General features: G+C 42.2%; 2 protein-coding genes across 8 annotated transcripts in view; one reads left to right on the top strand and one right to left on the bottom strand.

Annotated features, from left to right (window-relative positions):
* nf1a (neurofibromin 1a) overlaps positions 1 to 16,268 on the top strand; it is a 306,791-nt gene that overhangs the window by 222,945 nt on the left and 67,578 nt on the right. The gene's annotated exons all lie outside the window — the stretch shown is intronic.
* Positions 3,291 to 9,508, bottom strand: LOC144606232 (uncharacterized). The gene is made up of 2 exons (XM_078422140.1): positions 9,426 to 9,508; positions 3,291 to 5,780 (listed from the first exon to the last, which is right to left on the bottom strand). The coding sequence occupies exon 2, from the start codon at positions 5,761 to 5,763 to the stop codon at positions 4,663 to 4,665; it is 1,101 nt and encodes a 366-aa protein (XP_078278266.1). The 5' UTR covers positions 5,764 to 5,780; positions 9,426 to 9,508; the 3' UTR covers positions 3,291 to 4,662.

Raw genomic sequence — 16,268 nt, 5'->3', positions numbered from 1 at the left:
CAGAATTTTTTATTGTCTCTGTGCTGTGCTTTTCCACCATTTTAACAAAATTATTTTTAACATTTTGGAAAAAAAAGTGAAAAGTGAATTTCATTACTGAATTTGCAAACTTAGTAATCTTAATCAACCTAATAGATTTCCCTTGTATGCTACATGCACTTCTTGAATTCCTTTTCAAATTATGGAGTAAAATATGTGGCTGTTTTCCTAAAATTAAAAATAAAGAGCAAACAACAAAAACCTAACCTTCCAATAGTATTCTAAGGTTAATTCCCTGAACTGTTTAGTTTAGAGATACAGTGCGGAAACAGGCCTTTCGGCCAATGATCCTCATACGTTAGCACTATCCTACACACTAGGAACAATTTACAATGATACCATGCCGATTAACCTATAAACCTGTACATCTTTGGAGGAAACCGGAGATCCTGGAGAAAGCTTACGCAGGTCACTGGGAGAATGTACATACTCTGTATAGACAGCACCTGTGGTCGGGATCGAACCCACGTCTCTGGCGCTGTAAAGGCAGCAACTCTACCGCTGCGCTACCGTGTTAATGTGCTCTCTTTCATAACTTAAATGCTTTAAACATGTGCACGTTCATGCCAACCTCATCTCTATTGGGGTCAGCACAATTAAGTAATGCCTATTTGGAACTGGGAAATAAAGATTTGGAATACTCCATATGCATGGCTATGAGAAATCTTGCTTGTGACGGATGAAGAAAAATCTTTGCACAGTGAATGGGCCGTTGTGTCAATGACAGAAAAAAAAGGATTTTGCTTAGAGACATTTGGATGTCAAAATTTATATGTTTTCAGGATCTTTCTGGATGATTACTGTTGCTGTTTTGTGACGTTACGCAAAATTAACTCCTAATCTTTATGTTCATTTGTCATGGATATAAAATATACTGCGATTCCTGCAGTTCATCCAAGGAAGACAAAACTAGCAGTTCACCTGTTTTAAAAAATAAAACCATTCATGGTCTCTTTTAATATTGAACAGTTTAAAGAGTTCATTTATTTATCTTCAACAAACATTTGTATGGAATATGGTCAAATTGGAAAAATTCAAAACAATTGCTTCTATTATCTATAACTTGTTGAGACCTCAAATTGAAATAACATTTGATGTAATTGAATGTTACAGGAAGGAAACAGGCCCTTCAGCCCACCAAGTCATCCATTCACACTAGTTTTACATTATCCCATTTTCACATAATTCCCGACCCACCGGGAGCAATTTACAAACCCGTATGCCTTTGGGACGGAAACCGGAGCACCCGGAGGAAACCCACGTGTCACAGAGAACATGTAAACTCCACACAAACAGCACCTGAGGTCAGATCAATCCTGGGTCTCTGGCAAATGAGGCAGCAGCTCTGTGAGCTGTGCAACTGTGCTATCCCATGTTTGTGATGCATTATCAGCCCTGTGTGGAGGATAAAGTTTATATTTCAGGTGATCCTAACCTTTGCCAATCAGTTTGCAGATCATTCAAACCAACGGGGATATTGATTTTGTTCTAATAGAGTCCGATAACAGGAATGGAAACAAGCCCTTTAGCCCAACCTCCCTATGCCGACCAACGTGCCCCATCTACACTAGTCCCACCTGCCTGCTTTTGCCCCATTATCCCTCTAAAGCTACCCTATCCATGCACCTGCCTAAATGTTTCTCAAACATAGCGATAATACCTGCCCCAACTACCTCCTCCAGCAGCTTGCTCCATACACATCCTCCATTTTATTTTTTTCTGGCCTTGCGGACATTTGAATTTTCCTAGAGTCATAGAGTGATACAGTGTGCAAACAGACCCTTCGGCCTAACTTGCCCACACCGGCCAACATATCATATCATATATATACAGCCGGAAACAGGCCTTTTCGGCCCTCCAAGTCCGTGCCGCCCAGTGATCCCCGTACATTAACACTATCCTACACCCACTAGGGACAATTTTTACATTTACCCAGCCAATTAACCTACATACCTGTACGTCTTTGGAGTGTGGGAGGAAACCGAAGATCTCGGAGAAAACCCACGCAGGTCACGGGGAGAACGTACAAACTCCTTACAGTGCAGCACCCGTAGTCAGGATCGAACCTGAGTCTCCGGCGCTGCATTCGCTGTAAAGCAGCAACTCTACCGCTGCGCTACCGTGCCGCCCACTTGTCCCAGCTACACTAGTCCCATCTGTTTGCATTTGGTCCATATCCCTCCAAACCTGTCCTATCCATATACCTGTCTATAACTGTTTCTTAAATGTTGGGATAGTCTCTGCCTTAACTCCCTCCTCTGCCAGCTTGTTCTATATCCCACCACCCTTTGTGTGAAAAAGTTAACCCTCAGTTTCCTATTAAATCTTTTCCCCTTCACCTTAAACCTATGTCCTCTGGTTCTCGATTCACCTACTCTGGGTAAGATACTCTGTGCATCTACCCAATCTATTCCTCTCATGATTTTATACACCTCAAAAAGATAACTCCTCATCTTCCTGCACTCCAAGGAATAGAGTCCCAGCCTACTCAACCTCTCCCTATAGCTCAGACCCTCTAGCCCTGGCAACATCCTTGTAAATCTTCTCTGTACCCTTTTCAGCTTGACATCTTTCCTGTAATATGGTGCCAAGAACTGAACACAATTGAGGTTGAATCGAACACAATTTTCAGTTGAGTTATACGGTGTATACCCAAAAAGTTAAGATCTCTTTACTGATTTTACTTGTTCTTAATCTTTCCAGCGTTGTCCTGGTTTTGTTAGGAGAAAATGAAGAGGCTTTAAATATCCTTAACTGGTGGTGCTCTTTGAGTAGCATTAAGTAGTAGTAAAACACTTGGCAGTATTTATGGTTTGACTTGAAATGTGTGTCCATCAAACTCTGTTTAAACACTTACTGAATGTATTGAAGGATGCTATTGAGGGCGTGCAGCGTAGGTTCACTAGGTTAATTCCCGGAATGGCGGGACTGTCGTATGTTGAAAGGCTGGAGCAATTAGGCTTGTATACACTGGAATTTAGAAGGATGAAGGGGGATCTTATTGAAGCATATAAGATAATTAGGGGATTGGACACAGTAGAGGCAGGAAACATGTTCCCAATGTTGGGGGAGTCCAGAACAAGGGGCCACAGTTTAAGAATAAGGGGTAGGCCATTTAGAACGGAGATGAGGAAGAACTTTTTCAGTCAGAGAGTGGTGAAGGTGTGGAATTCTCTGCCTCAGAAGGCAGTGGAGGCCAGTTCGTTGGATGCTTTCAAGAGAGAGCTGGATAGAGCTCTTAAGGATAGCGGAGTGAGGGGGTATGGGGAGAAGGCAGGAACGGGGTACTGATTGAGAGTGATCAGCCATGATCGCATTGAATGGCGGTGCTGGCTCGAAGGGCTGAATGGCCTACTCCTGCACCTATTGTCTAATGCTAATGGACATGTTGCTAACTCCCTAACATTATGTCGCATTTATTTTGGGTCAAATATCGTCCAGCTTTCTTTCTTTCTGCCTCACCCGCTTCCCTAAATTTAAACGTGAATCCGTGAAGGCAAGTAGAATGCAGAACACATTGAGACCAAGCAAGATAATATCACCATGGCATACCAATAAAGGTTCTCGCTCAGTCACTATTGGCACAATTTTCCGCTTCCTTTGAGCAAGAAGGGGATGGGAGCCATCCAACTGTTGAAATTCTCATTATTGTCCATGCTGAAAATTTGTTGTAAAGTTCTGATGAAGGCTCTACAATTTGAAATATTAACTGTGCTTGTCTTTCCACAATCTGCCCAGTTTTTATGTATTTCTCTTGTTTCTTCTTCTCTTCTCTTCGACTGTTTCCCCGAGATCTAATGCACGTGCACAATTCCGAATAGTTGGTTTGGAATTTTGTACGGCTCTGTATAAAAGATATTACTTTCTTCCATACTTCTTTCTTAAAAACTAGGATATTGCAGGTAATTTTTTTTAAAAAATTGATTGTTTAAAAGATACTGCATCGAAACAGGCCCTGTGGCCAACCAAGTCCACACCAACCATCCACCACCCGTACACACCAGTTTGATGTTATCTCACTTTCGTATCCTCTCCCTGCACACAAGGGACAATTTACAGAGGGCCAATTAACCTGCACACCTTTGGGATGTGGGAAGAAACCAGAGGAAAGCCCGCAATCACGGTGAAAGCGTAAACTCCGCACAACAGCACCCAAGGTCACGATCGAACTCGGGTCTCTGGTGCAGTGAGACAGCAGCTCTACCAACTGTACAATGTTCATTGTGTGTTATAAGTCTCTTCATTTACCATTGCGCTTTTCCTGACTTCTCATACGACTGCAAATTTGTCGTGCCAACTTGGGATTTCTTTTTCAACACCCTTCAGCGGCATTTTTATCAGTGCAGAATGGATGACTTACAATTGATGTGGGAATTTGGAGTGGTGTAATTATGCATGAAAGTCACGAGATGGTAAATGGAAGTGGTTTATTTCTGAGGATTTAGTTAAGTGGCATTTGAGAATTTGACTGAATTTCTTTTTGAGTTGTTTTCAGTTGTAATGAGCAGTTCTATGACAAATTAACACATTAAAACCCGCTAATCAATGACGAGTTTCCACAGACATTGGTCTGCTTTGCTCGCTTTAACAGCTAGCTTTACTGGTTTTGTGCCTGCTCTGGACTTAAACATCTTCGGTGCTCTTTGGCAGCTTGGCTTCATCTTCATCTTTTAAAGGCCTGACTTCTTCAAGCAAGATGTTGGTGTCTGCTGAATCCCCTGGCACTTCCCTGCCACCGTTTGACCAGAGACTGCCCGTTTTAATGAAGTCAGAATTGCTTCTAACTGACCGTTTTCCCATTCTGGCCTTAAGATTTGATGCCTGATAGGCAAAGGCAATTGTTGACACCAGCAGAATTGTGCAGAAGATAGTTAATATACCTATGATAATTAACCAAATGTAAATTTTATTGCAACTTCTGCTTTCCTTTCCGATCACTACTTTAGAAGTATTAGCGCCGTATTCCTCCTCACTAATACCAAGTAGTGTTGGAGCGTCAGTGCCGTATTCCTCCTCACTAATACCAAGTAGTGTTGGAGCGTCAGTGACGTATTCCTCCTCAGTCATACCAAGTAGTTCGGCAGAACCAGTAACGTATTCTTCCTCAGTGGTGCCTCGTCGACTTGGAGCATCAGTGATGCGTCCTTCCTCACTGGTACCAAGTAGTTCTGCACCCTCAGTAAAGTATTGTTCCTCAGTGGTACGAAGTAATTCTGCAGAATTGAAAGCATTTTGTTCCTCAGTGGTGCCAAGTCGTTCTGCAGCCTCAGTGAAGTATTCATTCATGGTGGTGCCAAGTGGATTTGGAGCATCAGTAACATGTTGTTCTTTGGTGGAGCCGCGCAGCTTTACAATGCTCGCAGCATATTCGTCCTCAGTGATACCAAGCAATTCTGCAGCAGTAGTAACATTTTGTTTCTCAGTGCTACCGACTGGACCTGAAGCATTTGTAATGTACTCTTCCTCGATGATATAGAGTAGTTCTGGAGTGTTGGTGACGTACTCTTCCTCTGTTGCACCAAGTAGTTCTGGAGCTTCAGTGACGTATTCTTCCTCAGTTGTACTAAGTAGTTCTGTAGTATCAGTGACGTATTCTTTTTCAGTGGTGCCAAATAGTGGGAAACCATCTGGAAAATAATTCTCTGATGCCACAAATACATGGTTCAGAGCAAGAACTAAGATTCCAATTGTTACCAAGAAAGACTTTTTAAAGTGTCGAGCCATCGTTGCTGGGTCTTCACCTGTCAATGGAAATAAAATAAATTGTGTTTTGTTACTGTCTGTTTTAAACTGAAGAATTGGAAAACTGCGACACAGAGATGTGAGATCATTTACCTTGTTTAAGCGAGCAGTTCTTTCCTCTGATTACACTCTACCTCTGCAGGCCTCAGCAACTCTTCATGGTCAGAGAAGCAAATGCATTTCCTAACTTTGTAAAGCTCGCTTCAATTATTTTAAATTCTCACTTCTGACTCTGACTTCATTTCATATAACATTATTGCACGCCTGTGAAATGTGTGAACCTTCAGATTCTGATTGTTTCAATAAATTAAGAAACTCTATCCTTTTATTGGGTATAGCCAATCAATGTCACCAGGTCTCTGGCGCTGTTAGACAGCAATTGTACCGCTGCGCTAATGTGCCTCCTGACAATGGAGTTAAATGTGGGAAAGCATGAGGCCTTCCACTTCAGTAAGAACAATCAAATAGGAAGAAATGGCAAATGAGTGAAATGCAGGGGATTTGAGGTGTGTATGAAACACAAAAAGCTAACAGGCTCGTGCAGCAAGTAGTTTAGTTTAGAGATACAGTGCGGAAACAGGTCCTTCGGCCTACCCGAGTCCACACTGACCAGCGATCCCCGCACATTAACACTACCCTACACACACTGGGCACAATTTTACATTTATACCAAGCCAAGTAATCACCAAACCTGGATGTCTGGAGTGTGGGAGGAAACCAAAGATCTCGGAGAAAACCCACGCATGTCACTGGTAGAAATTCCGTTCGGACAGCACCCATAGTCAGGATCAAACCCGGGCCTCTGGCGTTGTAAGGCAGTAGCTCTACCACTGCGCCATCGTGCCATCACATGTCAAGCCAGAGAGAGAGATATCGGGGACGCGGAAGAAAGAATGAGGGGTGGAATTGTGGGAGAAATGGGTGCATCTGTGGAGAGGGCGCACAGGAAAGAGAGGGGGTACAGGGGGGACGGGGAGGGGGAGGGGGGGGAAAGAGGGGGAAATAAATGGGTTATGGGACATTTGGAGATGAGAGATGAGTGTGGTGACCGGAGAGGGAGGTGAGAAATGTGTGCACAACAGAGTGGGTGAGGGAGAGGCACAGCAAAGAGATGGGGGGGGGGGGGGGGTGTGATGCCAATTGAAACAGGTGGACTCAACGTTTATACGGTAGGTTTGTTAACAACCCAAGTGGCCAGTTATTTAAAGCTGAGGTAGCATCTACCCTCGGTATTACAGACTTCTTTATAATGGATTATCTTTTTCGCGTACGGACACAGTAATCGGACACCACTGTCTCTTTAAGAACACAGGCTGCGAGTTACACTGGGGCAAGCCATAGAAATTGACAATCAATTGCTTCCATCGACACTTGTGCAGTAATACTCTATTAAACAATGTAAAAACAGCCTTTAGTATTTTTAGCTTGCAGTGACAAAAATACATTCTTAGCTGTGAAAAAGAACTTTGTATTTGAAAACAACTCATTGTTGAACGAAGTGACCGACCGCTAGGAGGTTGTAGCGAATCCCTCACTGTTTTGGAGAACAACAGCAATAACAGCCAACATCCCTCACCCCCCACCCCCATAATGAAGGTTATCTGTACATAGAAATGTCTTTCAGAGGGTGGTGAATCTCTAGAATTGTCTACCGTGGAGAGTTCTGCAGGCTAGGTCATTCTTAAAGTGGAAGTAGGTGAATTCTTGAATGATCCGAGAATTGAACACTGTGGGTTTTGGACTTTTGGCTTTAGAAATACTGAGTGTAAACAGACCTCTTGGTCCATGGAGTCCTCAGTGAACGCCTATCACCCCATACCCAGGCACTATCCTACACACAAGGGGCACGTCTTTGGAGTGTGGGAGGAAACCGGAGCACCCGGAGAAAACCCGTGCGGTCACAGGAAGAACGTACAGATAGCACCCATAGTCAGGATGGAACCCGTGTCCCTGGCGCTGTAAGGCAGCAACTCCATCGCTGCGCCACTGTGCCGCGCTTTAGTGACATGGTAGATGTGTTGAAGCCTGAGGCAGCTCACGATGAATGGTGGGCAGCCTCGAGGAGCCTGGTGGCCATTTCCTGCTCCTGTTTTCTTGTTTTGACCTGTTCATTACTTTGCATCACACCACACCGGAAAAAGCTTGGTATTATCTGCAACCTAGAAATTGTTGCCATGCATAAGCTGCAAACAACAAAGGGAAGGATGAGACTTTTTTTTCCTCATAACCTTACCTGAACAGCTGGTCGAAGAATAATGCACAATTAATTTTAAAAAGGACTAAACTGTTGCTGTAAGTGAGAACAGTGGTTAAACTTGATAGACACAAAATGCTGGAGTAACTCAGCGGTTCAAGCAGCATCTCCAGAGAACATGAATGGATGGCGTTTTGGATAGGGACCCTGCTTCAGACTTGCTGCACTAGGGTGAGTGGTTTAAGTTGGAAGTTTGTTCAATCTGGCATCTCTTGTGAGATACATTAAATGACAATCTTTTAACCTTATGGACCAGACTGAGGCAAGCCCATAAAGGAATTTGGCACAACTCAATCCTGTGACGAGAGAACGCAGCACAAAGCTGTCCATAAAATTTGGACTGGTGCCTTTAGAGATTGGGATAGAGGCAGCATCTTTTGTATCTGACACGGATATAACCAAATGGAAGAATTGTTCTTTTATCCACCACTATAATATTTCTCACTTTTAAGGCAACTTTTTTTAAAATGCCTTAACTAAAACTTGCTAGTAAAACATGCTGCTTGCCCCAATGCTCATCCTTCAACACCAATGGGTAATCCAACAGTTAGCATTGAAACCTGTGCATTGAAGAAAATTGAATTTCTATTCACAATTCAAACGAAATAGGGAATCAAATTCTAGTTGCGATTTTATAATTGAATGTAGATTCTTTGTTCTGAATACACTTGACCAAGATGTTTGGGCAGAATGTGGATAATAGTCCAGATATCATCTTGTGTGTACTGTGACTATTTACAAGGCTGCTGATAATTGTACCATTGACCTCTGATTGTCGTGAACATCAGCAACTTAGTTCTATGCACTACTGCAGTTAAAGGTTTTTTTTAATGTTCAGCACATGGTTTAAATTTAAGTTCCTCCGCACCCGGAAACTTTAAACTTCACAAATGTGGGATTTAAATGTTGAAGACACTCAGTCTCTCAGAAGAGGGTGAAATATTCCAGGGAGAGTTGCCAGCAAGATTTGATGTTCGTAAGTAGCATCACTGGAACATTTTAAGATGCGAGAATAAACCGTGGTCAAAGATTTTTTGTGGGGCAGAGAAACTAAGCAAGATGGTTCAAATAAAAGTTCCTTTCAAATCGAGAACATTGCATCAAAAAATGAGTTGCATTTCCATATTTCTGCTTCCATTCTGAAGCTGTAGCCTTTGTGGTCGACTTCTACCAAAGCAACAATACCACGAGGCTGAGCTTCACCCAAAAGTAAGAACAGAAATTTCCATAATTTTACAAAATGCGAAAAAGAAAAAATATTCCAATATCTTTGGGGGTTAGGTAAGAGAAGAATGAGCCTTTTGTTTTCTGCTCATTCAGAAGGTCTGATTGTAAGATTGAATATATCAAACGTTCTTGAGCTTAAAGGATTACAACAACAATAACTTACCTTTTCAACAAGCTACTGATGTCGTATCAGTTCGGTGAAGTGTCAATTGCCAATTGCTGGTCAAGGCTCTGACTTCATTGATGTTGCTATAAATTGTAATGAAGAAATGCTAAAACCCTTCCTTCTGTGAGTACATTGCAACGCTGCATTCGGCACTGATGACGTTGATCAACCACAAAGGATTAACACATTTCCTGTTCAGCAAATGGAGTTTTTTGACATTTCAAAAAGGATCCTCATGAACATTTCTCTCAATCACCTGAAGATAGATTTTTGTTTTGGAAAGCTAGAACCAGTGACATGTGAATTCAAAATAAAAATGGATGAAGGATGAGTCAACTTTGTTTCAATATCAAACCTTCAGGAGAATTGGAAGTTATAGGAAGAAATGAAAACAATGTGAGAATGGAAGGCAAAAGATAATAGTCATCAAGTCTGGCCCTCAACGGTCAATTACTGGATTCAACTATGAAGCAAAAAGTCTAAAATAAATTGATTCTTATTGTAAAATTTGACATGATTTAATTAACTTAAGCCACGCAGTAAGATTGGGAACTAAAATGATTGAGTGCACAAATTATCTGGAAGAACCAAGGAAATGTTTGGTCTTTTGAGTTATGACATTTCTTTTCTTACATTTTATATTAAATTACCAAATTTATTCCATAATTTACTAGATGTGCAGGTACCACCATGAGGTTGTACAAAAGCATTTGGCTACTGCTTCACAAATAAAAGCCATTAAAAAATATCACAGATGTAGGCACAAAAAACAGCAGTGAAACAAGAAATATGACATGTCAGAAAGAAGGAATTTCACAATTAGTGCTTAAATTAGAGACCATAATTTGCAGAAATATCGATTAAAACTCAGATAGAAAGTTGATGAGCTAAGCACTCTCTGTTTTTATTTTTGGGGTTAAGGAAAATTAACAAATGATGTGCAAGTCATATTTTAAATAATATTGTCCCAAACCAAAACTGTTGTGCAATGTTACCAAAATAAAGTTGAGATGGCACAGTAGCGCAGCTGGTCGAGCTGCTGTCTCACAGCACCAGAAACCTGGGTTCGATCCCAACCTCGGGTGCTTTCTGTGTGGAGTTTGCACGTTCTCCTTGTGACCACGTGAGTTTCCTTCGGATGCTCTGGTTACTTCGACATCCCAAAGACGTGCGGGTTTGTGTGTTGAATGGCCTCGGTAATTTGTCCCCAGCGTGTAGGGAGTGGAACACGTAGAACTTGTGTGAATGGGTGATCGATGACTGGGTTGGATTCAGTCGACCGAAGGACCCGTTTCCATGCTGTCGTTATAATCATTAATCAAATTTTTTTTTTTTGCATTGGGCTTGACTGGTACTGCTCATATGAAAGCTGGTGCTAAAGATCAAGCATCAAAAATTGATGCCTTTCACTTCTCTCAGATGTGTAGGCCCCATGTTGAATGATGTTGGTTCATTTTGATTTGCATGCTTTTGGCCCACATTGTATGCAGGCTCTCCAATGACTCAACAGGGTAGTGACCGTATATTTGCTTTTATTTTAAGTTGTATAAGGGTCAAATCTAGCATAATTCTTAAAGTATCCGTTATATGTAGTGCTTCACTGTTGATTTGTTGGTAAAAATCTTTGCAGAATAATATTGGGTAATAGGGTGGCACATTGGCACAGCGGTAGAGTTGCAGCCTTAAAGCGCTTGCAGCACCAATAACCCGGGTTCGATCCCGACTCGGGGTTCTACGGAGTTTGTGCGTTCTTCATGTGACCGTGTGGGCTTTTTCCGAGATCTTCGGTTTCCTCCCACACTCAAGTCGTACAGGTTTGTAGGTTAATTTGCTAAGTATAAGTGTAAATTGGCCCTAGTGTGCATAGGATAGTGTTAATGTGCGCAGATCGGACCCGGTGAGCTAAAGGGCCTGTTTCCACCCTGTATCTCTAAACTAAACCAAAGTAATCCTGGAAAATACTCTGCATTCTAAGTGAGATTTAGCCTTTTCCATCTGGATTAAAGCCTGTTGGAAACTCTTGGTTTTTTGCTTGGGTGGATGAAAATAGTTGAGTAGGTACTTCACTGGCAGTAATTCAGATCAGAGAGAATTATGCTCCATGCTGGGGTGCAGATACTTATCCCTACCATTACCCACTTTACAGCTAACAGTCTTAAGAAATTTCTCCCAAGAAATGAGACTGTGTTGTATGAAAAAGCACCGGCAGGCTCAATGTGGCAATGGCAGCAGGAAGAAAAATATATTCAAAACTTGTAAAAAATCCATAACTGTGTACATTAATGTAAAAAATTATATTAATAAAATATAACTGGCCCAGCAGTGCAGCTGGTAGAGCTGCTGCCTCATAGCGCCAGAGACCCAGGTTTGATCCTAACCTTGGGTGTTGTCTATGTGGATTTTGTACGTTCTCCTTCTGACCACGTGGATTTCCTCCGGTGCTCTGGTTTCCTCCCACATTCCAAAGATGTTTGGGTTTGTTAATTGACATCTGTAAAATTGCCCCTAGTGTATCACGAGTGGATGCGAAAGTGGGATAACGGAGAACTTGTGTGGGTCTCGACCCGAAACGTCGCCCATTCCTTCTCTCCTGAGATGCTGCCTGACCTGTTACTCCAGCATTTTGTGAATAAATACTAGTGTATAGGTGATCAACCGTAAGCATGGTGGGCCCAAGAGCTGTATCTCTAAACCAAACTAATAACCATTTTTGATGAAGATTCTTTATTGAGTGTTAGATGGAATTAAGGACGGTCTCTTTCACTGAATGTAAAATTAAATTTATGATCATGAAAAGGCCCACACCACATTGTTCAAGCCGATGTTTGACTCAGTTAATCACCTGGAGCAACTGGTGATAGACAAACAATTCTGTGCATTTAAATTGATTGAAATGATTGGACCTTAAAAATTCCAGGTGGTTATGACATTTCAGTTTTCTGGCATCTCAAGTATAACATACCTCAGAACCAAGGCGACCGTAGGGAACAATGTGCACATTATGGAGTGTTAAAATTACAGTCCAGCAAAGTCTCTTTTTTTAAAAAAGAATAGAATTTCTATTCAGTTGGCAATTTAGCTTGTAAACACAAAGAAAATGATTTACTGGTATGTTACCAGGACTCTGAGCTGTAGGTTGAGTAGGCCAGGACTCCATTCCTTGGAGTGCAGGAGGATGAGGGGTGATCTTATTGATGTGAAAAAATCATTAAGAATAGATCAGGTTGACACACAGTCTCTTGCCCAGAGTAGGTGAATCAAGGACCAGGGGACATAGGTTTATGGTGAGGGGAGAAAGATTTAATAGGAATTTGAGGGGTAACTTTTTCACACAAAGGATGGTAGGTGTATGAAGGAGCTGCCAGAGGAGGTAGTTGAGGCTGGTACTATCGCGATGTTTAAGAAACATTTAGACAGGTACGTGGACAGGACTGATTTGGCCCAAACGCAAGCAGGTGGGACTCATAAAGATGGGACATTTTGGCTTGTGTGGGCAAGTTGGGCCAAAGGGCCTGTTTCCATGCTGCACCTTTCATTTGTGGCTGCTGAAAGAGCTTCAGGGCTAATTGGATTTTTAAACCTGGTTATTGTTTAGTCAAACATGAAAATCAAGTAACTCACAGCAAAATCTCTCAGAAGTAATGTATCCGAGGATATGGAACCTAGTACAGTTCTTTTAATATTAGATACGAGAAAATAGGTGCAGGAGGAGGCCATTCAGCCCTTTGAGCCAGCACCGCCATTCATTGTGATCATGGCAGATCATCCACAGTCAGTAACCAATGCCAGCCTTCTCCCCATACCCCTTGATTCCACTAGCTCCAAGAGCTCTATCTCTCTTTTAAATTCATCCAGTGAATTGGCCTCCACTGCTTTCTGTGGCAGAGAATCTCAAATTCACAACTCTCTGGGTGAAAAAGTTTTTACTCATCTCAGCTTTAAATGGCCAACCCTTTATTCTTAGACTGCGGCCCACGGTTCTGGACTCCCCCAACATTGGGAAATTTTTTCCTGCATCTAGCTTGTCCAGTCCTTTTATAATTTTATATGTTTCTATAAGATCCCCTCATCCTTCTAAACTCCAGTGAATACAAGTCCAGTCTTTCCAATCTTTCCTCATATGACAGTCCCGCCATCTCGGGGATTAACCTGGTGAACCTATGCTGCACTCCCTCAATAGCAAGGATGTCCTTCCTCAAATTAGGAGACCAAAACAACACACAATACTCCAGATGTGGTCTCACCAGGGCCCTCACCATAAAACTGCAGAAGGACTCTATTCCTATACTCAAATCCTCTCGTATGAAAGCCAACATGCCATTAGCTTTCTTCACTGCCTGCTGTAACTGTATGTTTACTTTCAGTGACTGGTGTACAAGGACACCCAGGTTTCTTTGCACTTCCCTTTTTCCTAATCTGACACCATTGAGATAATAATCTGCACCTTGTTCTTGCCGCCAAAGTGGATAACCTCACATTTATTTACATTATACTGCATCTGCCATGCATCTGCCCACTCACTCAACCTGTCCAAGTCACCCTGCAACCTCCTAGCATCCTCTTCGCAGTTCACACTGCCACCCAGCTTTGTGTCATCTGCAAATTTGCTGGTGTTACTTTTAATTCTATCTCAATCATTAATATATATTGTAAATAATTGAAGCCCCGAGCACCGAGCCTTGCGGCACTCCACTCGCCACTGCCTGCCATTCTGATAGGGACCCGTTTATTCCTACTCTTTGTTTCCTGTCTGCCAACCAATTCTCTATTCATGTCAATACCCTACCCCCAATACCATGTGCTTTAATTTTGCCCACTAATCTCCTGTGTAGGACCTCATCAAAGGCTTTCTGAAAGTCCAGATACACTACATCCACTGGCTCTCCTTCATCCATTTTACTTGTCACATCCTCAAAAAATTCCAGAAGATTAGTCAAGCAGGATTTTCCCTTCATAAATCCATGCTGACTTGGACCAATTATTTTATTGCTATCCAAATGCACCGTTATTACTTCTTTAATAATTGACTCCAGCATCTTCCCCACCACCGATGTCAGACTAACTGGTCTATAATTCCTCGTTTTCTCTCTCGCTCCTTTCTTGAAAAGTGGGATAACATTAGCTACCCTCCAATCCACAGGAACTGATCCTGAATCTATAGAACATTGTAAAATGATCGCCAATGCGTCCACGATTTCAAGAGCCACCTCCTTGAGTACCCGGGGATGCAGACCATCAGGTCCTGGGGATTTATCAGCCTTCAGTCCCATCAGTCTACCCAAAACTATTTCTTGCCTAATGCAAATTTCTTTCTGTTCCCCGGTCTCCCTAAATCCTCTGTCCTCTAATACATCTGGGAGATTGTTTGTGTCTTCCTTAGTGAAGACAAAACCAAAGTACCTGTTCAACTCTTCTGCCATTTCCTTGTTCCCCATAATAATTTCACCTGTGTTTGCCTTCAAGGGACCCACATTTGTCTTTACTAATCTTTTTCTTTTAACATACCTAAAGAAGCTTTTACTATCCTTTATATTCTTGGCTAGCTTACCTTCGTACTTCATCTTTTCGCCCCATATTGCCCTTTTTGTTACCTTCTGATGTCCTTAGAAAGTTTCCCAATCCTCTGGCTTCCCGCTACTCTGCTATATTATACACCTTTTCGATTAGTTTTCTACTGTCCCTTGTCAGCCACAGTTGCCTCTTCCTCCCCTTAGAATCGTTCTTCCTCTTTGGAATGAAATGATCCTGCATCTTCTGGATTATGCCCAGAAATTCCTGCCATTGCTGTTCCACCATCATTCCTGCTAGGATCATTTTCAGTCGACCTTGGCCAGCTCCTCTCTCATGCCTTCATGGTCCCCTTTGTTCAACTGCAATACTTACACTTCCGATTTAACCTTCTCCCTCTCAAATTGCAGATTAAAACTTATCATATTATGGTCACTACTTCCAAGTGGTTCCTTTACCTTGAGTCCCCTTATTAAATCTGGTTCATTAGACAACACTAAATTCAGAATTGCCTTCTCTCTGGTAGGCTCCAATACAAGCTGTTCTAAGAATCAATCTTGGAGGCACTCCACAAACTCCCTTTCTTGGGGTTCAGAACCAACCTGATTTTCCCAGTCTACCTGCATATTGAAATCTTCCATAACCACAATGCCAATTTTAACTCCTGCTGCAACTTGCACCCTATATCCAGGCTACTGTTTGGGGGCCTGTAGATAACTCCCATTAGTGTCTTCTTACCTTTACAATTCCTCAATTCTATCCACAGCGACTCTACATCGTCAGTCCCTATGTCACCCCTCGCAGGGGGCTGAATTTCATCCCTTACCAACAGAGCTACCCCACCTCCTCTGCCCACCTGCCTGTTCTTTCTATAGGATGTATAACCCTGAATATTCAGTTCCCAGCCCCGATCCTCCTGCAGCCATGTCTCTGTAATCCCCACAATGTCATATCCACCAATCTCTAACTGAGCCTCAAGCTCATCCACTTTACTTCGTATACTTCGCGCATTCATATATAATACTTTTAATCCATTACTCACCTCACCTTTCACATCGATTCCTATTTCACTTGGCCATACTCTCCTATCCCTTTGTGAGCTTTTTGTCCTGTTAATTCTGGTGTCTTTCTTAACTTTTCCTCTACTTTCTTTCCCTTTAACTCCAGCCTTGTATTTCCAATTTGTCTCAAAGGTCCCGTTTCCATGTTGTACGATTCTATGACTCAATGATCTGATCTTTTTTTTAATCTTGCTTCCCTCTTCTATCCCATTCTCAGCCGATGGAGAAAGACACTCACAGCTGCTCTTCTGGAGTAAAGAGGCACTTAGTC

Source organism: Rhinoraja longicauda, chromosome 26 (genome assembly GCF_053455715.1).
Source record: "Rhinoraja longicauda isolate Sanriku21f chromosome 26, sRhiLon1.1, whole genome shotgun sequence".
Lineage (NCBI taxonomy): Eukaryota > Metazoa > Chordata > Chondrichthyes > Rajiformes > Arhynchobatidae > Rhinoraja > Rhinoraja longicauda.
This window is presented reverse-complemented; position numbering and strand designations above follow the sequence as displayed.

Excerpts from the sequence above, each read along its gene's own strand:
- LOC144606232 (XM_078422140.1), bottom strand. The coding sequence starts at position 5,763 with ATGGCTCGACACTTTAAAAAGTCTTTCTTGGTAACAATTGGAATCTTA.